At 42.5% G+C, this 24,566-nt stretch overlaps 2 protein-coding genes across 3 annotated transcripts; one reads left to right on the top strand and one right to left on the bottom strand.

Moving 5' to 3' along the window:
* Positions 1-3,181: 3,181 nt before the first annotated feature.
* Positions 3,182-12,930, bottom strand: TDP2 (tyrosyl-DNA phosphodiesterase 2). The gene is made up of 7 exons (XM_062628757.1): positions 12,673-12,930; positions 12,502-12,593; positions 7,625-7,792; positions 6,184-6,275; positions 5,166-5,284; positions 4,618-4,788; positions 3,182-3,809 (listed from the first exon to the last, which is right to left on the bottom strand). The coding sequence occupies exons 1-7, from the start codon at positions 12,928-12,930 to the stop codon at positions 3,528-3,530; spliced, it is 1,182 nt and encodes a 393-aa protein (XP_062484741.1). The 3' UTR covers positions 3,182-3,527.
* A 3-nt stretch (positions 12,931-12,933) lies between these two features.
* ACOT13 (acyl-CoA thioesterase 13) lies at positions 12,934-21,126 on the top strand. 2 transcript variants are annotated; one of them, XM_062628759.1, is made up of 3 exons: positions 12,934-13,067; positions 18,009-18,193; positions 20,419-21,126. In XM_062628759.1, exons 2-3 carry the CDS (start codon positions 18,009-18,011, stop codon positions 20,570-20,572), a joined length of 339 nt encoding a protein of 112 aa, XP_062484743.1. In that variant the 5' UTR covers positions 12,934-13,067; the 3' UTR covers positions 20,573-21,126. The 2 variants fall into 2 exon arrangements, with proteins under 2 accessions (XP_062484743.1, XP_062484744.1); XM_062628760.1 differs by having other exon boundaries at positions 12,978-13,110.
* Positions 21,127-24,566: the final 3,440 nt, after the last annotated feature.

The raw sequence follows: 24,566 nt of genomic DNA, 5'->3' as shown, positions 1-24,566 counted from the left end.
CATCAGAGCAGAGATGCAACATAGAGATGGACTCATGATCGAGGGGTGGACTTAGCAATGGACACTATTGCCCAGGTTATTCATGAGTGTGAACACTGCACACATTCTCTCCTGCTCTAGAAGACTGTTACAAGAGTTGGAGCCTGACATCATGGACCAGATGGACACAGCAGCTTTATAGGGACTGGTCCATGCACTAAGATAAGAGTGCACCGAGATAAGAGTGATGGTATATTGAAAATGTAGGATCTGAGCATGACGTGAATGGTATGGAATAAGGGGTGGATAATGTCCTGGGTTCAGCAGTAGCAGTCATTTTTCCCCTTCTTGGTAGCTGGTGCAGTGCTGTGTTTTGACTTTCAGCTTGGGAACAGAGCTGATAGTGATGTTTTGGTTTGGCCAAGGACTTTGTGAGCCTCATGCTCTGCCAGGGAGGAGGGGAAGCCGGGAGGAAGCAGAGACAGGACACCTGACCCAAACTGACCAAAGAGGTATTCCATACCACAGCACGTCATGCCCAGGATGTAACTGGGAGTTAGCCGTAAGGGCTGGGGGACTGCAGGGTTGGAGGAGGTATCGGTCAGAGCTTGGTCGGGCTGGGGGGGGCGAGTTATCGGTCGGCTGGTGGTGAGATGATGTATTCTCTTCCCTTGTTATTTCCTTTATCATTATTATCACTGGTGGTAGCAGTAGTGATTTGTGTTATACCTTAGTTACTAAACTGTTCTTACCTCAACCCGTGGGAGTTGCATTCTTTTCGATTCTCCTCTCCGTCCCTCCGAGAGCAGGGGGAGGGCAAGAAAAGGGGGGGAAGTGAGCGAACGAATTACCTGACTGGGTTTAAACCACGACACTGGACCAGCCCCATTTTAAACCTGGAAGGAAAATCCTGGCCATTGTAGATATTTTTCACATTTTTATATAACTATTTATTTGGGAATAGAAAAAAGAAATCACATACTCAACATGAGTTGAGTTTAAAAAGTACCAGTGACTTCTCCCTCCTGGTTTTTGAAGCTGAATTACTCTAAAATAATGAGGTATGTTGAGAGTAATCAAGACAGGAGGATTTGGACATCCTTCCCAAAACAGGCAAGCCTCTTTCACCTTTAGCAAAAAGAATTTGGTGTTTGGTGTTTAAAGAAGCAAAAGCAGAACTGGAGATTTCTGCAGCTGATGTCGGTGAAGATGAATTAACCTCCTGAGGTTTATTTGCTTGTTTAGTAAGGTCACCTAGCCCTCCTGTTGAATCAACAGAAAACCACACCTTCCACAGGCCTCCCCACTCCTGAGACAAGGAGGAGCTGGTTCAGGATCCTGACTATCCAGCATCCTGTTGGAGGGAGGTTTATATTGGACTTTAGGAAGCATTTCTTCACTGAGGTGGTGGTCAAACATTGGAACCTGCTTCCTAGAGAGGTGGTTGATGCCCCAAGCCTGTCAGCGTTTAAGGCATTTGGACAATGCCCTTAATAACGTGCCTTAACACTTGGTCATCCCTGAATTGGTCAGTCAGACTGGATGATTGTTGTAGGTCCTTTCCAATGGAAATATTCTATTATACTTTATTCTAAAGATAGGGACCCACAAATACATCTGCCACTGCCCTGTATTGCACCAAGCCCCACCTGCCATTTTTGCAGGGTGCAAGACAGGGCAATATCTGGACACATTCCTCCTTCCCCAGCACTTAGCTGGTTGCAGGCAGAAACATTAGGCAAAGCAATAATGGCATCAGTGGACTTTTCCTTGCAGGGCAGGTAGGGCTGCAGGGGGGTGCCAGTGCTGTTTGCCTATGTGAGAAGCTTGCTCTTATTTCTAAGTTACATTGGGAGCGGGTGCCCAGGCACTTGCAGGGGGGGCTGCAGGGTGGCCAGACACAGACACACAGCTCCAGCCAGCTCAGATGGACCCCCACAGTCAAGGTGGTACCTCCTCAGAGAAAGCATATGTAAGACAGGGCAGAAAATGCGGGGCAGGCAGATGAGTAGGGAACACCAAGGTCAGAGGAGGTGCTCCATGGCAGAGCCTGTGGAGGACCCACCCCAAAGCAAAGGAAAGGGGAGAGGCAGGGCACAGCCTAGGTGCATTTGTGCACACCAGTCATTGCCTCCTCACTTTGCTGAAGGGACAGAGCATGACCTGTGGAAGTAACAAGGGGGAGGAGAGGAGCATGGGGTGATGCCGAGCCTGGAAAAGAGGAAAGGTGTTTCCCCCGAGCATGTTAATGTTCATCTTCTTGCTTCCCAATACCCAAATCAGTAATTAAACACACAGATAAATAACTTGGTCATAAATTAATTTCCCCAAATCAAGTCTGATTTCCTCATGAGGGTAATAGGTAGGTGATCCCCCCCATCAGTATCTTAACCCATGAGCTTTCTTGATTCTGTTTTTTCCCTTTTACCATCTCACCATTAAAGGGGATACTTGAATCAGCAGCCGGGTGGGAGCATGGCTACCCGCCGGGGCCAACCCAGCACAGATGTTCAGCAACAAAAAGTTGTTTGTAAACTCGAGACTTAAGACAAACAACAAGTAATTTAGGCTTATCAGTCTCTGTGTTCACTTTGCATCGACTTGAGTTGTCTGTGCTTCCTCACCATGACTCTACAATAAACTTGACATGAGAAAGACCTTTCCTTTTAAATCATCTTATTAGTTTGCACATCTATAAAATCATAGCTTCAATGAAATTGGTTATACAATTCTTTGAGTAAGAAAGTCTGTTTGATCTTTTGCAAAGTTAGTGAGACCTAGAGCTGCTCAAGCTTTGCACAGCAACTTGTAAAAGCATTGTTTCTAGAAGCTCACTGGAAAGATAAAGCTTTTTCATCTGCAACTCACACCCAGGTTAATAAACAGTTAATATAAAATAAGGTATATACTATCCCAAGTGAATAATTTCCATGCATTTGCCTATAATCCTTTTCTTGTCAAATAGAAGTCACATTGTTCTTAAAACTGTTTGATATTAGTTTAATTCTTACTTGAGAAACTCTTATTCTGTGAAAATCTAGTCATTCTTCCCTCAGGTACTTTACTGTCTTGCCTGAAAGGGTACGTATGTACAACACAAACTTCAGAAGCTAATACAAAACACCCTACACAAGACAGGGTTGCAAAGGAAAATGGGAATGGTTACAAAAAAACCAACACAAACACAATAAAAGTATTCTTAAAAAAAATAAGCAAAAGCAGCATTTATTACAAGATTATAATACATGCCAAATAAAAGGGGCTTTTAAACCACCATGTTTATGAACTGTGTTTACTGGCTTTTCCTCCCATTTTAAAACTGGAATTTGGTTTTGTATTTCCATAATTATTAAAAATAAGTATTTAAAAATGTGATTTGAGAACAGATGCATACAGTAAGGAAATGGTTTGAAATGAAGCCACTCCAGCAAAAACAAGAGCAGAGGATGCATTAGGGTTGAGAATTTAAATATGCCCTACTTAAACTGAGGGTAAAATTTTGTGAAAACAAAACCAAATCACCTAAAAACTAACAATGCCAGCCTCTTTCATAGTATCACATCAAAATTACACAGAACACCCCAGTGATCACTAGGGAATCTGCCACAGTCTAGTTTTTCCAATCCGATTAAGTCCATACTTCGTGGAATAATATGTCCCCCTCCCCCTGCAGGCCGAAAGTAGATGCGGTCAAATCTCATCTTGCACTTGTATGCTGCATGCAGGTTGGTATTGGAGTGGGTGTCCCAAGTATAGCGGCAGTGTTGTGGTTTACCCAAAAACTCCCACATATCCATAATGTTGTCAGGTAAGTTTCCTAGTTTAGCAACCTGAAAGTAGAAAGTGGGGGGGGAATACACAAGACACTGAGTGAGCTCACAAATTTTACCTTCAAAACCAGATCTGAGTTGTCACATCACTTTTTCTGCAAAACATAAGTTGTGGAAAACAAAAAGAGTGGAGATGTTTCTAAATCGTGGTATTTCTCAGGATACTCTAAAGCATGACCAATTTCTGTAGTACTTTCTAAATCCAACATGTTAAAAAATATGCATTAAAAAAATGCCTCTGAAATTTTGAGATATGGGGTTCAACACCAAGTTCTCTGAATCAATGTCATTCCAGTTTACTGCAAGGGAATTTTATGACAAGGAAAGATGAAACATTGACCTTTTAGTAATAATGCACAAATTTTACTTTAAATATCAGCAGCCAAAAATGACTTCTAATTTTGAATGTCTCGATGATGGGGGATTAATTCTGAACTCCAGAGATCTATTTCTCCAGAGTATTAACCCTCTGAGAATCGGAGAGTTGATCAAGTAAAGATCAGGTTCTCAAAATGAGAAGATGCTTCATCAACTATCCCTGCATCTTCTCAGATACAAATATTGTTAATAAAGCATTTTGTTATTGGGCTGGTGGAGGGCTCCTCATATGTATCACCTCAACTATAATAACTCCTCAGCATATCAATGCCACAGCTTCTACTTACTCACACTTTCACTTTTTAAGAATAAATGTCTCATATCTCTATTCTGTCTAAGGAGGTCATTTCTCATGAAAAGAACAGAAAAGCTTGAGAAGATTTTGGCAGAATACCTTCCCAAAATAACAAGGTTGCTTATTTCTATTTACCTCACTGTCTCTAAGGTTTGTATCCCCTCCAAATATAACAGTGGTGGACTCAGACTCCTTCTGCATTTCTTTAAACACTATTTGTAGTTGCTTTGTACGCTCATTGGAGTGGTCTTTAGTGCTTTCCAGATGAGAAGTCATAAGGCAAAGTTCATTACCAGATATGCTCACCTGTGTGTGAAATGAAGAGGCAATGTTACTATCCACACTACGATAAAAAGTTCAAAGACAAAAGTATAATGTTGAAGTAAATTACTTACTGATAGGGCTCTGGTTAATATTAATTTTACATTAAAGAAAAGCGGCTTACAGGAGGATAACAGACTTTTAGTCTTGTTTTCAGACATTATGAGACTTGAAAACACAGTATGACCAGTAACTTAAATAAAAGATTTAAGTTTGCTAGTACCAAATGAAGCCGAGTTTGAACGTTTGGTGAAGTTTTTCTGCTGTTTGAGACTGTCATAAAGCCAGTCCAGCCTTTCCCGAGATTTTTTTCTCTTTTGAAAGCAGAAATGCAGCTGTTAGGTACATACTGTCTCACTCACATGCACAACCAAAAGGTTCCTCATCATAGAGGTTGTTGGAAAAGGTATTATGTCATGTTTCAGTAGCTTCACTCTTGATTTCTTCAACATTATGACAGTGAAATAGCCATCTATGTTACCTAAAGAGGAACAGGGAAAGTCATGGTCAAGGGTATCTTCTGCTGTGCCATAAAAAAGGTTCTGAAAGAGACCTTTTTGCCATGATCCAGGAGAATCCCATTAATTTTAATATACATGAAGTCATTAGTTAGAAGTTTCACAATAGGGGTGTGACTTTTTTAAACTTTGTAAATGCAAATATTTAACAAATTACTTACCTATGGGACTTTTTTCTTCTTTATTTTTTTGTTACCCTTGCTATCAGTTTCTCAAAATGCAGAAAAAATAAAAAGAAATCTGGAGAGAAATTTTTACAAAGGCATGTGGTGACAGGACAAGGGGCAATGGCTTTAAACTGATAGAGGGGAGATTTAGATTAGACATTAGTAAAAAAATTTTTACTATGAGGGTGGTGAGGCACTGGCACAGGTTGCCTAGAGCTGTGGCTGCCTAGAGCTGTGGCTGCCTAGAGCTGTGGCTGCCTAGAGCTGTGGCTGCCTAGAGCTGTGGCTGCCTAGAGCTGTGGCTGCCTAGAGCTGTGGCTGCCTAGAGCTGTGGCTGCCTAGAGCTGTGGCTGCCCCATCCATAGCAGTGCTTAAGGCCAGGCTGGAAAGGGCTTTGAGCAACCTCGTCAAAACACTAGTGGAAGGTGTCCCTGCCCACTACAGGGGGGTTGGAACTGGGTGATCTTTAAGGTCCCTTTCAACCCAAACCATTCTGATTCCAAACCAACAGGCAAGCAAGATTTTCACATGCATAACTCGCATTATATCCTGATAGTAAAACACAGTAATTTAAGTGCTTCTTTCTTGACTTTATTCCTTTCATTCCTGCAAATGGTCAGATTTTAGCAAAGGAGACAGAATAAAACTGAACTTACTTCTCTGGTTTCTATCTGAAAGTGAGGGTTATTTCTTACCTGGAATCATAATGTAATTGCCTGCTTTCATCTGTAGAAGACAGAGATGCTGTGGGACAACCTCTTGTAAAAACACAACATCTGGACTGTATCTGAAATCGGCAAGATGAGATTTTAAATTAACTACTGAAATGTAGTACTGTTACACTCTGAGGCCAAATGGAACAGGGTCGGGGGTTCAGGCACACTTTGTCCTCCTCTTTAGATACTTTAATAATCTGTTTTTTAAAAAAAGAAAAAACTCTCTCCATCTTATTTAGTAGCATGTAAACATATCACCACTGCTAAAAGGGAAGAAAAAAATATTACGGCTGACATGTACTGATGTTGTACAAGAATGCACTACTTCCTTTCACCCAGATCCTGCAAACATTTGCACAGGTTTCGTACACTGCATACACAAGGAATTCAACTTCAGGAGCTGCAAAGTAGCTTTGGAACATATTCTGCAACATCTAAGCTCTCCAGGAGATTCCAACTGTCACCGCGGTCCCTTACAACAGATCCTCTCACGTAACCTGCCATGCATTTTCTCCAGTCTCATCAATGACGAGCTCTTTTATTTCTTAAGAGTTTTTCAGTCAGTAATAGTTTGTGTGAGGCAGCAGTCCTGAAAATACTGATTTAGATATGACTTTACAGCTGTCCCTGTGTTTGCTATACTGCTAACAGCCCTACTGTAAGCAGGTAAAGGACAACCCTATCACCTTACTTACAAAAGAAAAATATGTCACCCCAGGTTAACAAAATCAAGTGAGAATTTATTTAGTTAAGGAGTTTCTGCTGGTTTAAGAGAAAATTAAATTATTACTTAATTATATTAAGAATATAATTACTTTATTAATTTACACTGATAAAGTTACTGTGTTAAGATAAATCAATTTATGTAATTGTTAAGCTGCTCACAAATATATTCATGAAAAGTTTCCACCGGTGGAACTATAAAAGATAATCACAAATTCTACTGCTTTTATCTTACCTTGCACATTTTCTTTTTTAGTAGACAAGTAACAGTTACAGCAAGAGACCCACTTTTCAAATTTTACTAAAAAAGTCTCCAGTTTTTCAGTTTGCTCTAGAGTGATGTTATTCATACTACTGGAATGAGACAAGTTTCTTGCAGTTTTACACTTCTCATATACAGGATGGAAGTACGAAATACACCCTTGATACATGACTACAACTTGCACAGTATTGATCGTTATAAAAAAGGCTTTTAAAAATAGGCACCACAAAATACATAACCTTTGGGATGCTGCATACCTCTTCCATCCAGTATGTCAATGTTTCTTCAGCTATTTAGGATTTATAAAGCGATTGTATTGTTTTATCTAATATTAAGATAATCTGGGCATGAAGATTTGTAAATATCTAAACCAAGAAGCTTCCTTTTTCCTTTAAAGCTAGGTACATGACAATACAGAGATGAAGCTGTACTTACAATGCCAGGTAAGAACAGATTCCTCTAGCTCGTTCTTTTAGATTTCCTGGATCCAACCCATCAATGTTCCAGGTTATCAGTGAGAAGCTGCTGTCATCTTCTTGTTTCCTTGAGTCTGCACTATTGACACTGTCATCACTAGTAGTTGCATCTGCTGTGAGGTCAATACTAAAGAGAGAGTTTACTTGTTTTACAACATGCATCATACGACTCTTCATGCAATTACCTCCCTTATCTTCTAAAGCAAAATGTTTTAGACCCATCTAAATATCCCACCCATATGTGGCCATTAAAATTTTCCCAACAGATAAGTTAACATGTATTGATCTCAACATAATTTGATGGCTTGGCTTCGCAAGCAAAGATTTGGGAAGGGCTTTAACCACGCTTACTACATGCACGATGACCAAGGGCATGTGGGATATGCGAATCTGGTTGGAAAAAAAGGCTGCTTGGGCAATCAGGAAGTGTCCGACCATGACTGTCAGCTCCCTAGCTAACTCGAGCTACCCATGCACTGGTCCACCCACACGCAAGGTTGGATCTGCAGCTTCCCATGCACCTTGTCACCTACCGTTTCGACCCTCGCCTGTCCATACAGACAAGTGAGAGTCAGCCCTTCCAGCCTGCGCAGCGGATTTTTTAGGTGAAGTGCAGCTTGCGCAGAACTGGCCCCACCCTTTACACCTGAGGTTTAACTGCCACGGCCTAGTTAGCTAGGATGGTGACAGCAAAGTCTGCAGGTTTTGTAAGAGTGCCCTTCTCTTAGATGGAAGACCATACATGGCTAGATGAGCTCCATCAGCCCGGGTTTGAAGATAGCAGTTTTCCTTCTCCTATGAGGAAGGCTTGTCTTTGCTAATGAAGATTCGGAAAGACCTTTACCCATGCATTCTGAACGTCAACATAATTTAAAAGCACAGTAACATACAGACCTCAGTCACCCATAGCCTTAGTACACAGGAGAAGTAAGTGGGTTTTCCTCCTCCTTATACACACAAAATAACATTTACCATTCTGATTTAAGTTAATCAGACAGCCACCAATGTAATCCAAAGCACTTGAATAATTCAACTCCTTCCCTGTGCTAGAGACAGGCTGGGTGTATTAGTTTTTCAAACACTTTCCAGCATACTAGAAATGAAGGACTGCAGCCAGGACTTGCTTTTATGTGCTCATCTTTGTAGTACAGCCAAGTGTTTTCAATTGCCAAACCCCTGGGGAGATAAATGTGTTAACTCATTATGTAACAAACTGATAGCCTTTTTCTTTGGGAATATTCATGCCAAATCTCACCTCAAAAACATAGACCTCGTCTACCCTGTGACCAAAACGATATCACAGGGATGTGTCAGCTGTTGTGAGCAGTGTTTACCCAGCATCAAGGCCTTCCCTGCTTCTCTGTTGCCCCTCCAATAAGCAGGCTGGAGATGCACAAGAGGTTGGGAGGGAACAGCCAGGACAGCTGACCCCAACTGACCAAAGGAATATCCCACATCATACAATATTGCGGTCAGCAATAAAAGCAGGGGAAAGGAAGAGGAAGGGGGAACATTCAGGGTTATGGTGTTTGTCATCCCAAGTAATCACTACATATGATGGAGCCCAGCTTTCCTGGGGATGGCCGAACAGCTGCCTGCCCATGGAAAGCACTGAATTACTTGTTTTCCTTTGCTTGTACTCACAGTTTTTTCTTTACCTATTAAACTGTCTTTACCTCAACCCATGAGTTTTCTCACTTTTACCCTTCTGATTCTCTCCCCCATCCCACCAAGGAGAAGTGAGTTAAGTGTCTGTGTGGGTCTGAGTTGCCCACCGGGATTAAATCACAACAGTGATCCAAAGCAAATTCCTTGAGTAAAGTCTGTAACAAAATACATTAAACAGTATAGCTAAGACTAGATAAACTGTATTTTGGCAAAGTAACGATACCAGAATTTTCTTTTAAACATAGAATTTGTATGCACACATGAAAATAAGGCCTGGAACCAAACCAAATCTATTCCCTAGATCTTAGTACTGGTTTTGTACTTAGTGCTGCATAAACAACCTAAGAGTCCACTACCATGCACATGTAATCTAAACTGAACAGAAGAAGGAAAGCAGAGGAAAAAGAGGAAGCTAAGGGATATTTAAATAGGTAAATAATGCGGTATATGCCTCCAGTATCTCCATGATGACTTTCTGTATTTATACTGTAACCTGAAGGACTGAGATGAAATACAAAAGTCTATGTGGTCTGGAAGGTCTTCAAATAGTCCTCCCTTCCAACACATCCTGCCATATAACAGCTCAAGGCAGAAGCCACAGTGCAAAAGACAGAGGCAAGTAGTGAAAAAGGTGCTGCCAATTTGATACAGATACATTCTAACTCATCATGGACTACATACAGACTAATGTTAATGTTCAGTAGGCTTGCATTTTTTCATACATACTGATTCAGAGAAAACTCCAGGAACAAACTCGCCAACAGAGTTTCAAGTTGACAAGCAGGTATTCTCTATTGTGGCGTGCTGGGAGACACGGGGAATAGGTCCTCCTAACGTGTGTCCCTGTATTGCTATACAGGCCATCCTTATATGGTCACTGGGCATATTACATCCAGAAAGTTTCCGGCATGCATACAAAAATGTGATGGTGGTCTTTAAGGGTCGTTTACTTTTCCCAACAATCTCCATAACCAGCTTAATTAACATTACAGACATAGCAATCACCCTGTCCTTCTACTTATCAGTTAGTTTAACTGTGCCCATCCTGGACATCTGCTAGTCCCAGATGCTCCCCATCCCCAGGTCCTGTTTATCTATTCTGCTTTTCTTACACCTTTTGTACTAAGGTCCTAAGGACCTGAAACTATGTCAACTACCTTCAAGCGCTGCAGTTATTTTCCATTACAAAGCCATCAAACTTACCATTACTTAGAACTGATTACATTTTGTGCTTTTGTGCCTCGTCTCAATACATATCAAGCAAAAGCTGATATGCTGTTACCAAATACAGTTTATAACTATAAAGATTATAAGAGGTCTTATGATCCTTATAGTGCAAGGTCCTGCAAGGAACAAGTGCAAGGTCCTGCATTCGGGCCAGGGCAATCCAAACCACAACTACAGGCTGGATGAGAGCTGGATTGAGAACAGCCCTGACGAGAAGGACTTGGGCTGTTGGTTGAGGAGAAGCTCATCATGAGCTGGCAGTGTGCGCTTGCACCCCAGTAAGCCAACTGTATGCTGGGCTGCATTAAAAGGAACGTGGCCAGCAGGCCAAAGGAGGTGATCCTGCCCCTCTACTCTGCTCTTGCGCAGTTCTGCGTCCAGCTCTGGGGCTTCCAACATAAGAAGGATGTGGAACTGGTCACGCCACAAAGATGATCAGAGGGCTGCTTTGAAGACAGGCTGAGAGTTGGGCTTTTTCAGCCTGGAGAAGAGAGGGCTCAGGAGAGATAACAGTCCTCCAATACCTAGAGGAGGCCTACAAGAAACCTGGAGAGGGACTTTTTACAAAGGCATGCAGGGATAGGATGAGGGGGAATGGCTTTAAACTGACAGAGGGGCTATTTAGATTAGATATTAGGAAGAAAATTTTCACTTTGAGGGTGGTGAAGCACTGGCACAGGTTGCCCAGGGAAGCTGTGGATGCCCTATCCCTAGCAGTGTTCAAGGTCAGATTGGATGGGTCTGGTTGGAAGGTATCCCTGCCCATGGCAGAGGGGTTGGAACCAGATGATCTTTAAGGTCCCTTCCAACCCATTCCATAATTCCATATATAACACATAAGTCTAATATATAAAACCACAGTAAAAAAACTTCCCTCAGGACTGCGTATGGCAGGGATCTGTAAAAGTTCAATTCTACATGCAGTTCAATACCCTCGGTATGCCCTATGGGTATGCTGTGAGATAATCTGTGTGTAAAAGGAACAGATCTTAGATTCTAACTCCCACAGGTACATTTAACAATGTGTGCATGTACGTCAGTTTTATTTATATAAATATAAATGCACACAGAATCACAGAATCAGCTAGGTTGGAAAAGACCTTTAAGATCATCAAGTCCAACCGTTACCTCAGGACTGACAAGTCCACCCTTAAACCATGTCACTAGGGCCTCATCTACAGTGTTTCTGGACACTTCCTTGGGAAGCTGTGAATGCTCCATCCCTGGCAGTGTTCAAGGGCAGGGTGGACAGAATCTTGGGTGACACGGTCTAGTGGAAGGTGTCCCTGCCCATGGCAGGGTTTTGGAACTAGATGATCTTAAGGTCCTTTCCAACCCTAATTATTCTGATTCTAAACCTGTTCCAGTGCCTGACCATCTTTTCAGTGAAGAACTTTTTCCTTATATCCAATCTAAACCTCCCCGGCACAGCTTCAGGCTATTACCTCTTGTCAACTACATGTAGTATATGATATATATGCACAGTTTACATATACACAAATGCGTGTGTGTGCGGTAAAATCTGCATATGTACTGCTGCACAAGACAAGGCAAATGAGCTCATCCCTTCTCCAAGACTCACAATCCCAGAGGAAGGTGGCTGAAGCATCCACTGAGGGAAAGTGCATCTCACAAGTCTGACAGCCTCCCAGGAGAAGCTATTCCCCTCGAAGGGGATAGTGATGGGAAGCAATGAGAACTCCTGCAGAAACTTCAGTGTGAAGACCACAAACCACCTGCCTCACAGCATGTCAGCAGAGGTGCGAGGTCAAATGGGGAGAGGAGCGCTGCTCCTCAAGGGTACACTATGACCCGGACACAGCTCTCTCGGGTGTCGGGGACCCTGCCTGCACCCCGGAGGTACAGGCGGGTGGAGAGGCACCGCTCCCCTCACCCCGCCTGCCGAGCCCTCCTGCTGTCCCGGGCTCCACGACCACCTACCAGCTCCCGGGCCCCGCGCAGACCGTCGGCACCCCGCCCGCCGCCTCATCCTCCTTCTCCATCGGCGGCTCGAAGTAGGCGTTGAGCGCCCTCTGAAACATAGAGGCAGATGGCAGGGAAGGAAGGGGCCGCTGCCGGGGCAGCCCACCGTGGCCCCGGGGCCAGGCGTACCTCTATGTGCCAGTCGTTGCTGGCCAAGAAGCTGCGCGCCACCGCCGCGTCGCTGCTGGTGATGGCGGTAAACTCGGAGCACAGCACCTTCCTCCGCTTAGCAAGTGGGGACTCTTCCTCCTCCTCTTCCTCCTGCTTCTGCTCCCGCTCCTCCTCCGCCGCCGGCACCACCACCGGCAGCTGCTCCCCAGCCTGCGGGTACCTCGTCGCCTCCTCCTCCTCCAGCCGCCGCCTCTCCGCCGCCGCCGCCGCCTCCATGGTTGCCCGGCGGTGGGACGCTGCGGGCGGAAACTAGGGGGAAAGCTCCGCCCGCCGGAGTTGCTGTTCCGGAGCGCGGGCAGCAGCGGAGCTGGCAGCATGGGGTTTACGGTGGAGAGCCTGAAGCAGGCCATGAAGTACATGACAGAGTCGCAGGGCTTCGACCGGGTGCTCAACAAGGTAGGGGTGGCCTCAGAGCGGGACGTACGGGAGGGCGTCCCGCCGGCAACGGGCAGGTAACGGCAGCCTCTGACCAGAGAGACGGCGGTCGGGCGCAGCGGGGCTGATCGTTTAAAAACCGCTTTTTTCCCCTTCTAGAATAAAAGGCTAAGCTGGGATGAGGTGTTGTGGTGGGTTGCCCTTGGCTGGATGCAGGTGTTCTCCAAAGCCACTCAGCTGGACAGGAGAGAGAATATACGGTAAAAGGCTTGTGAGTTAAGGTCAGAGAGAGATCACTCACCAGTTACCGTCACGGGCAAAGCAAGCTCGACGGGGAAGTTTAATTTATTATCAATCGCATCAGGGTGGGATAATGAGAAATAAAACCAAATCTTAAAAAACACCTTCGCCTAACCCCTTGCTTCTTCCTGCGCTCCACCTCACTCCCAAATTCTCTATCTCCTCCCTGCCAGCAGCACAGGGGAACAGGGAATGGGGCTTGTCGGCAGTTCATCACACGTTGTCTCTGCTGCTCCTTCCTCTTCACATTCTTACCCTGCTCCAGTGTGGGGTCTGTCCCACGGGGGAAAGTCCTCCATGAACTTCTCCAAAGCGAGGCCTTCCTCCAGGCAGCAGTTCTTCACGAACTGCTCCAGTGTGGGTCCTTTCCATGGGTGCATCCTTCAGGAACAGACTGCTGCAGTGTGGGTCCTTTCCATGCGTGCATCCTTCACGAACAGACTGCTGCAGTGTGGGTCCCTTCCATGGGTGCAGCTCTTCAGAAACAGACTGCTCCAGCATCAGTCCCCTGCATGGCCACAGGTCCTGCTAGGAGCCTCCAGCAGTGTGGGCTTCCCACAGGGTCACAGCCTCTTTCAGGCATCACCTTCTCCAGTGTGGGGTCCTCCATGGGCTGCAGGTGGAGATCCGCTCCCCATGGACCTCTGTGAGCTGCAGGTGTAGATCTACTCTACCATGGACCTCCATGGGCTGCAGGGACACAGCTGCTTCACCATGGTCTGCACCACGGGCTGCAGGGGAATCTCTGCTCTGGTACCTGCATCACCTCCTGCCCTCCTGCACTGACCTGGGTGTCTGCAGGGCTGTTGCTCTTACATGTTCTCACTCCAGGATGACTAAGCTGCTCTATCCTGGCAGGGCAGTAGCTCCTCAGGCTCTGCCTCAGGCAGGCAGCAGCATGACAGACAGTGCCCTTGAGCCACACAGGCCAGGCCACTGGAGCTGGAGGAGGCCAAGGGCTGTGGTGTGTTAGCTGAACCATGACCTGGTGTCGTGGCTGCGGGCACTTCAGCAGCACAGTGGTGCAGGCCTGGATTCAAGATCTCTAAACGGGTTATGGTGGTAACACATGAAAGCACAATTGTTATTCAGTAACTTTTAAAATGCAAGAGCTACCTTGCAGTACCTCTCTAAGGATTCTACTGAATAACCTGCTGTGACTTATTTAGTAACTAGTATTCTTCCCTTCATAGTACGTGTGACTAAGCTAACTTCCAGGACCGTGAAAGTATGAAATAAATCATTACTCTGTTTAAAAATTAAACATAGCTCATTACAACATCTCACAGTTTACCTTGAAATCAGACTGAAAGCACAAGCATCTCACTGCTCTGTGAGGTTCCACAAAAGGCCCATTATGAAGAAATGCATTTGACTGGTATGGCTCTGTTGTAATGCTACATTATGAACAAAAATGTTGAAATGACTTTACTGTGTTGTCCTAAAATCTGTAGTGTAGCTTCTGTGTAGGGTGGTCCTGTGAAGCAGTTTCATTAAATTTTGCAACACTAGAATTCTCCATTTAATTTCTTCTTTATTTGTGTGACTGTGACATAAAAGGATGCAATAAATATATCTAAGAAAACCAACCAGGTCAAAATGTACACATTTTGCAATACTGAAGGCTTTCATTGACAGCTTCATGATCTGACATATTTAATAGAAGGTAACTGTTTGCAGAGCAACTCTTCTTGTTTTGTTTCCCCAAGACGTTTTGGTCTTGTATATAAAGCTTAAGAAACTCATTTATTTATAAAGTCAAAGTAGTTCTTAGTCACCCCTTCACTGTGATAATTTACTCTCCTTTACCTTAAAACTTTACCAGTCTACTAAGTAGAGAGCAAATCACAGAATCATAGAATAGTTAGGGTTGGAAAGGACCTTAAGATCATCTAGTTCCAACCCCCTGCCATTGGCAGGGACACCTCACACTAAACCATGTCACCCAACGCTCTGTTCAACCTGGCCTTGAACACCACCAAGGATGGAGCATTCACAACTTCCCTGGGCAACCCATTCCAGTACCTCACCACCCTTACAGGAAAGAACTTCTTCCTTATATCCAGTCTAAATTTCCCCTGTTTAAGTTTTAACCCGTTACCCCTTGTCCTATCATTACAGTCCCTAATGAATGCAGTATTTCAGATCATAATGGCAAATGTCTGGAAGTGAGCCTTAGGAGACTGGTTTCGTAAGACGGGCTTGCTCTGAAATACCTTTAGAACTTTTCTGCAATCTCCTAGAATTATGATGCTATGAACAAAATCATAACAACAATAGAAATGCAGTTTTGTTTGAATGTAAACTATTTGCTGTTTTTTTTTCCGGGAGATACCTGAAGCTTTTCTTTCTGTAATTAAATGACTCAAGATTTTTCCTGTTCTGGATAAGACAGATTCCAGTCTGAAACTTTCAAGCTCCAGCAACAGACTTAGTTTCTGGTTTCATTCCAATGTGACATCCACACAGGGCTTAACGACTGTGGGTTTTAAAGCCCTTTCTCCAAGGAAGTAGTGCATTGCAGTAGTAGCTGGGAGCTGAAGCAGCATACTGTTCACGGAGACAGAGGCGTGGGAAGACAAGCACAGGAGGGCTGTGAGAAGTAGAGACCAGCAGTTCTAGCTGTGTAAGTCCTGGAAGCATTCATACATAGAACTGTTTTCGTCAAGGAGAGCAGGCAGCTAGTGCCAGATCAGAGCAATGACAAATGAAACCAGATGTTTTCCTTGCCTTGCTGGTGGATTGGAGCACTCCCTGACGGTACTGGAAACCATCTGCTCCCAGTGTCAGGCATCAGTGAAGTCCTCATTAGATCTGTCAGAAACTTAGACCTTCAGTCGGTGCAGCACAGCATGCCTGGTTTAGGATTTAGGATTTCTGTTGATCAAGGTGCTATTCCTGTATTAGGACACTGCCTCAGTGATTTCCTTCCCCTCTGCTTAATTCCAGCTTTTTGCATTCATAGACAGACTGTGTACTACGTCATCATTTATCTTAGTATCATTTCTCTGCAAAATTTGGGTAATTTTGGCCTTTCAGAAGGGGACATTGACTCAGACTGAGCACTTACACTGCGTCATAAATAAGGAATAGCAAAATGAGAGACATTTAAATCTTAATTCCATGTACGATTAAAAAGATTTGAGTCAACTCAGCTGATACAATATGGAAACATGTAACTTTTAAAAGAAGTGTAAAAAATCAGTAGGAATTATAATAAATATGCCCGTATTTCACTTGTGACAGTCTAAAGGTACTTCAGAGTCTTAGTTGTAGATGTAAATGCATATGCTGAATTTACCTCAGTTTTGCATCTGCTTTCAGATTTTTAACATATTTTGGATTTTGACTATAATGCTACTAACTGAATGTCGTGGTTTAAACCCAGTGAGGTAACTCGTTCACTCACTTCCCCCCCTTTTCTTGCCCTTCCCCTGCTCTCGGAGGGACGGAGAGGAGAATCTAAAAGAATGCAACTCCCACGGGTTGAGATAAGAACAGTTTAGTAACTAAGGTATAACACAAATCACTACTGCTACAACCAATGATAATAATGATAAAGGAAATAACAAGGGAAGAGAATACATCATCTCACCACCAGCCGACCGATGTCTGACCGATACCTCCTCCAACCCTGCAGTCTCCCAGCCCTTCCGGCTAACTCCCAGTTACATCCTGGGCATGACGTGCTGTGGTATGGAATACCTCTTTGGTCAGTTTGGGTCAGGTGTCCTGTCTCTGCTTCCTCCTGGCTCCCCCTCCTCCCTGGCAGAGCATGAGGCTCACAAAGTCCTTGGCCAAACCAAAACATTCTTGTTATCAGCTCTGTTCCTGAGCTGAAAGTCAAAACACTGCACTACACCAGCTACCAAGAAGGGGAAAAATGACTGCTACTGCTGAATCCAGGACACTGAATCACAGTAACTTTGTGGTCTCAAAAATCCAGCTGCTTATGTTGATTACAGGGGGAAGCATGGTGCCATAGATGTACTGTAATTTTCTATTTAATACCTATGGGCTGGAATAAAAGTTTATACACAAATCATAGTGCTGTAGTACAGTGTCATACAACCTTGGATACTTCTGCCAAGGAATATGAATTTCAGTTGAGGGGGACCAATCTGATTAGCATTTCTAGTGCTCCTGTCCAAATACTGATTTTTACTGAGGTTGCTCTGATAGAATGATTATTAATGAATTACTGTCAGTCTCGTTTCCATTTAGTGAGCTAACAAATATGCCTTCACAAGTGTGGTACACACAGATAGAGCAGTTTTGTGTTCCCTCTAATCTGGTTTTTCAGTCACAGATTAAAGCAAAAGGAAAACCGAAGAATAATGTTGTCTCCTAAGCAATTCCTGAGAGCGTAGCAAGTATTGAAGCTTTGTTAAGCTGTCAGTTTAAATGTTTATCTGCACTAGAAAGACATTTCTAAGGCAACAATCTTGTGCTCAAAATGTATGGAAATACCTAATATGACAGTTTAATTACTATATTTTGTATCTTCTGTCTCATGAGTCCAGAGTTAAACAAGATTTACTTTCAGTTTGATTCAGGGCAGTATTGGGTGTTGGTACTATTGTCAGTAAGCTTTTTTTATTCTTGTTTTGGTTATACAGATGAAACTTCTTTCTGCAACTCCTGGAAAAATTGTTTGTGAAATGAAAGTAGAGGAGGAGCACACAAACAGAGGTGGTACGTTACATGGAGGTTTGACAGCCACACTTGTGGATGTGGTGTCAACAGCAGCGTTGCTGTACACAGAAAGAGCAGTGCCCGGGGTCAGTGTGGACATGAACATCACGTAGGTATCAGCCACGATATTTACCAGAACATACTAACTTTTCATCCCCTAACACAGTATTGAGTCCATTTTACATCATTTCTGTGCTGTAGTACTCACTTAAAAAAGTGTTTTCTGTGATTTTAGATGTCTTGTTTTGATAAATTAAGGAGAGGTTGTATTTGGAGACACACCATTTGGTTGTAAAATTAGAGTTGGACTTTAAGCTTTCATTTGTTACATACATTTAAGAGACGGTGCCCATTCATTCATAGAATATGAAGGGATGTTGATGTGTGGTGAATTTTAGTCTTAAGAAATTGGCTCAAATTCTGTCTTCGCTTGTAAAGATATATTAGAGTGTCCTCAAACACCAAGATCTATGGTAAGCAGCTTTCTGTAAGCCCTTTTTAAATATTACTGAATAAAATATTAAAACAGGGAAAATATTAAAATGGGAAACAGTTTAGCTCTGTTGCATGCTCACATAGAAAGCAAATTACAGATTGGATCAGAATTTCTCAGTGGAGGAAGATTCCTTTGCTCTAGGTCATTTAAAGGGAGTTTTATACTGAGACTAGTTCTTTCCGTAATGCAAATTTAAAAGCACAGTGTCTTTAAAAAAAGTTGCTCTAAAACATTTTCTGCTCATGCAGTTACAGCTTGTCAGCTTTGATTCATTACTTTTAATGAAGAGATTATGACTAATTGGAAGTAAAGCAATCCTACTTGGAATAACTAACACAGAGCATTAAAAATCTTGGGAAAATATCCCATCATCAAGACTTAAACAGAAAATGTAAGTTTTAAAAGTGTTTGGGGAGCAATCTGTATCTTTACCAGGTTCCCTCCTTTCCCCCACCTAACCCAGCATCTTCTGATTTCTCCACTGGATGGGTGGGACTGGAGAGTCTATTTAAGCTTTATACTGCCACTGTGATGACTAGAAACTTACTGGAAATGAAAACCTGAAATTCTGTGATTCTGGTTTTTTTTTTTCCCTACAGTAATATAACAAGAGACCAACATACAAATTATTTATATTATCAAGTATGCCTACCCAATTACAGAAGGGCTAAAATCTTAAGATAATTCTGTCTCTGGAGGTGATCCAAAATAACTGAGTAGCATAACCTTTTGGAAATGTTATGTCAAGCAATATTAATAGATTTGTTTAACCCAGACTACTGCCTTACTTGAACAAGTGAGATATTGCATATTGAATATTGCTGTAATACAACTTTTTCCTTTTGGGGAAGGAGCTTTTTAAAACATTGACACAAGGGAAATATGTCAGTAATGGAAAGAACAGAGACACAGAAGCTTTTTGTTTGTTTGGGATATTTTTGTTGCTTTTTTTTAAATCACAAGAGGATCAGCAGCAGCTTCTAAGAATGAAACAAAACTGAAACCATACCCTCTGTCAACTAGTGGGGCTTGTGCTACACCAGTATTAGGTGTGACTGAGAATACTTTTGACGTGGTGTCATGGATAAAAATGGACTGGTTGATGAAAGTAATCTCAGTAAGATTTATATCCAGCAATTACACATCTTCCTCTGTAATTCTAACATTTGAATATTGTTCCCTTACCTCAGATCATGGTTGGATCATATTCATCCTAATTCTTTCCAGGCTATTTGTACAGGAGTTTCTTCCTATTCCCTGGAGAGGAAATAAATGAAAATAAAAACTCATGAAAATAAAAACAAAGAGTTATCTAATGAGTGGAAACAACATCAAACCTGGGAAGTTTTGAAGGCCTTCCAGATTTCCATTACTTTTATCATGGTGTGGGAAGCAGTTAACCTGTGCTTCGGTTCCATAACAGAAATGACCTTCTGGAGTCTTTGTAATAGAGACATTTTGCAGCTGAACCATCCAGACTAGTTTAGAAAGGCTATAGGAAGCTAGTAGTGGCTGCAATAGGACTTGGAGCTGACCTTCTAACTGAGGTCTTTGGTACCTATTTGTTTCTGCTCCAAAATGGACTCTTCCTCAGAATCAAGCCAATGGGTTTCTTTCAGTCCTCTATTTTCTCAGAGAATTCTTATACTGAATTACCACTGCAGTACTTAGAGGAACTCAAGGACGTTACAAAGTGGTGATTTGCAAGCAGGCGGTTATGATATGTCTTTATTACTCACTTTTGTTAATTCCCTTCGTGATAATCTAAAACCACAGGAATAATCTTGGATTTGTGCTCTATAAAGCCTCTTACCTATTCCTTTTGCTCTTCCTTGAAGATATACTTCTGCTGCTAAGATGGGAGAAGAGATACTGATTACAGCTCAGATTTTGAAGCAAGGAAGAAATCTTGCATTTGCCACCGTGGATTTAACAAATAAGGCAACAGGAAAGTTAATTGCACAAGGTAGACATACAAAGTATCTAGGATAAGAAAGTAATTTAAAAAATAATAATGTTGGGTATAAGAATCCCATATAGAATTATTTTTCTCATTATGCAGTAAGACATTTACACAAAGTTGTGTTAATCTATATGAAGTAAATTTGCCTCACTCATAATAAACAAATTTCTTAATGACCACCAAAGTGGCTACAAGCCTAAAATTAGTGCCTATTTTGAGATGAACAACAGAGTGTGATAGCATGGGATTGCATCTGGCTCTTTAGGGTCAAGATAGCTGAAGGGACAAGCCTTTGGAGCAGCCATATGGTTTATCAGCATGACAGTCTTTTAGGAGATCTGTTTTCCTTGCCTGTGGTGTGGTCGTGTGATAAAGTAACCCTGTCTTCAGGTCCATAGCAGTCACAATCAAAAAACACTATATATGCTTACAAACTAAACTACTCATTGTGTAAGATGGTAGTAGTACAGAGTTCCTGTAACAGAGTGTGAAAATGGTTTGAGAATGTAAAGCAGGGTAATACAAAATGTGATTTACTGATGCTGTAACAAATTCAAAAGTGTTAAATAAAGCTTCCTGAAACCACCTTTTTAAAGATTATTTAATAGTTTTGTAATCTTTTTGCACTGAGTAAAAGCTTGCCAGCATGGAGTGCTTGAGAGAGTGTGTGATAGAACCCTTGTATGCAAATTCACCTGAGATGTCATCACCCCCCTGTGATTCCTGAATGTGAAAATGCAGTTATGTCACTGGGGCTTTTCACCATTAACTACCTGAGTTCTGGCTATATTTGTTTAAATATCATCAGTTCAGAGACATACCAAAATAAACTGGCTGAGCCTTTCGTCAGGCTAAGGCTGTAGATTGCCTGACCTGGGTTGAATGTGGTACAGTTAAGCTGCTGTTCTTCAGCTGAAAACTTGTCTCCTCATGCATTCTTGTGGACAGGTTAAACCACTTTCTTCAAACTGATGACAAATGATCCTTGGCAGGGCTATCACACTGCAATAAAAACAGTGATGCTATGTATGCTGTGCAGGTTTGCATAAACCATGACCTTAGTTTTTAGTCTCTTGTGGAAGATCTGAAAAAGTTAACCTACACTAGTAAAGGGCATGCAGAATTCTTTTTGTCATTGTTGACAAAAGTCAAGTTGACTCATTGTCTTCAGTGCTTTGAATTTTGTTATCAAATGTGCAGACTTTTTATGCATTCCTAAACCTAAGAAATAATTTCCCATGAGTTAAGCGACCTGTTCATGCAGACTGATTTTCAGCATGAAGTCAAACAAGATTACCAGTATATCAGACTCTCCGGAAGTCTTTTCAAACAAGTGATACCTGATAACCTTTAATGGAAGCTCTCTAAAGAAATACCTACAGTGGGCTCAGGCTATCAGCATGTATTTTAGCTGCGAGTTTATAACAGTTATTTGTGGTATATACATTCTCACCAAGGCTTTTTCTCTGAGGCTGTCTTCAGAAGCTTACGTGCCTTACATGCCTGTGGGTAGTTGAACTAATAGCAGCATCCCCTCTCCAGCAGTGCATCTGTAATTATTTTTCCCCAGTATTTGCACTCATGCTTAAAATCATCTCTCCTATTTATAGAAACACAGTGCTTTGCTAAAGCAGTTCTCTGAAGATTACAGGAGCAACTTATTGCAGGAGCAATCTTTTCTGCTTAGCAGAATGATATGCTTCACTCTATTAAATTCTCTCACTTTACAGCTTTCTCTGCCTGGAGCTCTATTACGAGTCTTAAACATCTCCAGCTCCTCTACAATTACTAGGATGAGCAGACAGAAAATCTGTCATAGCATGTGGACACACCAAGTGGTTTAGCAATTGCTGTTCTAGTTGTTTTCCTATTAACATGTTCTGCCATCTCCAGTCATCTTTTTCTCATTCTTAAATTTACTGTCAGTCTTCTTCCATAGGTTACCCATGTAGTAGAGTGCAAAGGAGGATTAAAACTGCTCTCCCAGCTACTACAAACCCCACTAGGACACAAGAGGGATTTTGTCTAATATCTGAAATAAAAGGCAGAGGGTGAGAACAATGGAGGTGACAAATATGTGCCAAAAGATTGAATGCTCTCAGCTCCTTGTGCTGGGGCTGCTCTGTCCTTGTGTGACTGTCCCACTGCAACTTCACACGACTTTCCTCAATCAAAGCTGGCTGCCTTGGGAGCCTACCATAGTTAAGTGGTCCCATTCTATCACTGAGCATTCATTGTATCTACGTAATTACAATTTAAAAGTGTTCAGGCAAATTAAGAGCAGCAAACCTCAACAGGGAAACCACAGTATCCTCCTGTTCCCTTTACAAGCCTGGCAAGGGTTGTCGCAGGCTGAGAGGAAACAACCTCTTCCTGAAGTAACAAGTGAATTCTCTTTTCCCTTGTAACAGACTATTCAGCACAGTGTTTTAGTACTGCCTAATTAATAAGAGGGACATCATTATTATTCAGGCCAGTTATTTTAAAATGGTTCATTGAACTGATTCTTTTAAGACAACCTTGTCTATTACTTCTCCACCAGCAGCAGCATGTTGACCTAATTTATTTCACAACATAATTTAGGCTTGGAGATGATCTTAGAAGGAATTGTTGCCACTGAGCTTGCATAGCTTTGAGAGTAAACTGTCAGTCATCAAGCTTAATGTTTGGAATTGTTCTTTACTGATTTCACCCTAACCTACATGTTGAAAAATCTGTATCTTACCTTAGCTGAGCCTGGAAGTAAGGGAAAAAATTACTGTTCTAAGGACAAATGGTACATAGCTCCACCTGGCATCAGAACAAATAATGTCCTGCAGAGCTGACCTGGTTCTATCACTGCAGATTGAGGCATAATTCCCTTACAAGCAAGCAAATAAAGTGGCTTGATGAGACAATCTTGTGCGTCTTACACCAGGTTATATATCCAATAACTGACAGACATCTGTAAGCTCCGTATCTTACAGCTGCAAATGACACCGTCCCCTCTATATTGTGCTCTGTTTTTTTCTCCTAGTATTTTTTTTTAACATACCAAACACCTGCACTGTACTCCTTGATGCCTAGAGTTCTGTCCTTATGGAGGGCCACACTTTTCACATAGTGATATGTGATGTGGTGGCACAGTTTGGGTCTCTGTGAAAGTAACTGTAGCTTCTCCCTTCATGCAACATACGGGTCAGCCAAGCGTTCCATGCTGGTTTCACTATTGCACGAGTGCATTCAGGCAGACACCCAGATACTTGCACCAGGGTACAACTGTGCAATACAGAGCCCTTGAGACAATGAGGAATTGGGACAGTTGTTCCATTGGAATTTAAAACCAAGAGTCTAGATACAGGACAAATGCACATCACAGATTAAGGTGCTGTGAGGAGGGATTTAGTCATTAAGGATTCCAGCTCTCAGGAAGAAGCAGCTAGGGAGAACTAGGCTGTTAAGTAACTGTTCCGAACAGCAGTTTAATTCTGTTCAGCTTCATTGGCTGGCTCTGAGCCACTTCCAGGGCATATGGAAAAATTTCCAACTGTATTTTATCACTAACCATTTTAGAATTCTGTATCTGCAGAATCCATTTGAACAGCAGAGAGACTCCCAAAACCTCTCCCTTACCTCAGTGGCCATGGGAATGAAGAAAAACATTACTTTGATTCCTATTGTGTTACTCAAGTGCTCGGGGACAAGGTGATGACAGTTACTACTTTTTGATTCTGTAACACATGCACTGAATGACTGCTGTTGCCAGATCACCTGGTCCCAAGCTGCCTCAGTTGTGGGACACTGCAGCATATGCAGTTCTCACCTAAACCAGAGTAAATTGCCTGCAAGCTCTAATCAAACAAGACACATTGGCTATCCTCCAGAAAACAAACAAACCAACTAACTTTTGTTCACCAAATCAGTGCCTCGGGGCTGTGCCACTGTAGTGGCATCCAATCTTTGATTTGTTTTGCTTGGAAGCAGTAGCTGCTTGGGTAGATTTCAAGAGTGCAGAAAAACAGCTTGTAGAGTGGGTGCTCTAGC

The sequence above is a fragment of the Pezoporus occidentalis genome, unplaced genomic scaffold, assembly GCF_034315485.1.
Source record: "Pezoporus occidentalis ecotype Australia unplaced genomic scaffold, CSIRO_AGI_Poc_V1 ctg322, whole genome shotgun sequence".
Lineage (NCBI taxonomy): Eukaryota > Metazoa > Chordata > Aves > Psittaciformes > Psittacidae > Pezoporus > Pezoporus occidentalis.
Note: the sequence above shows the minus strand (reverse complement) of the source record. Positions and strands in the feature narration are given on the sequence as shown.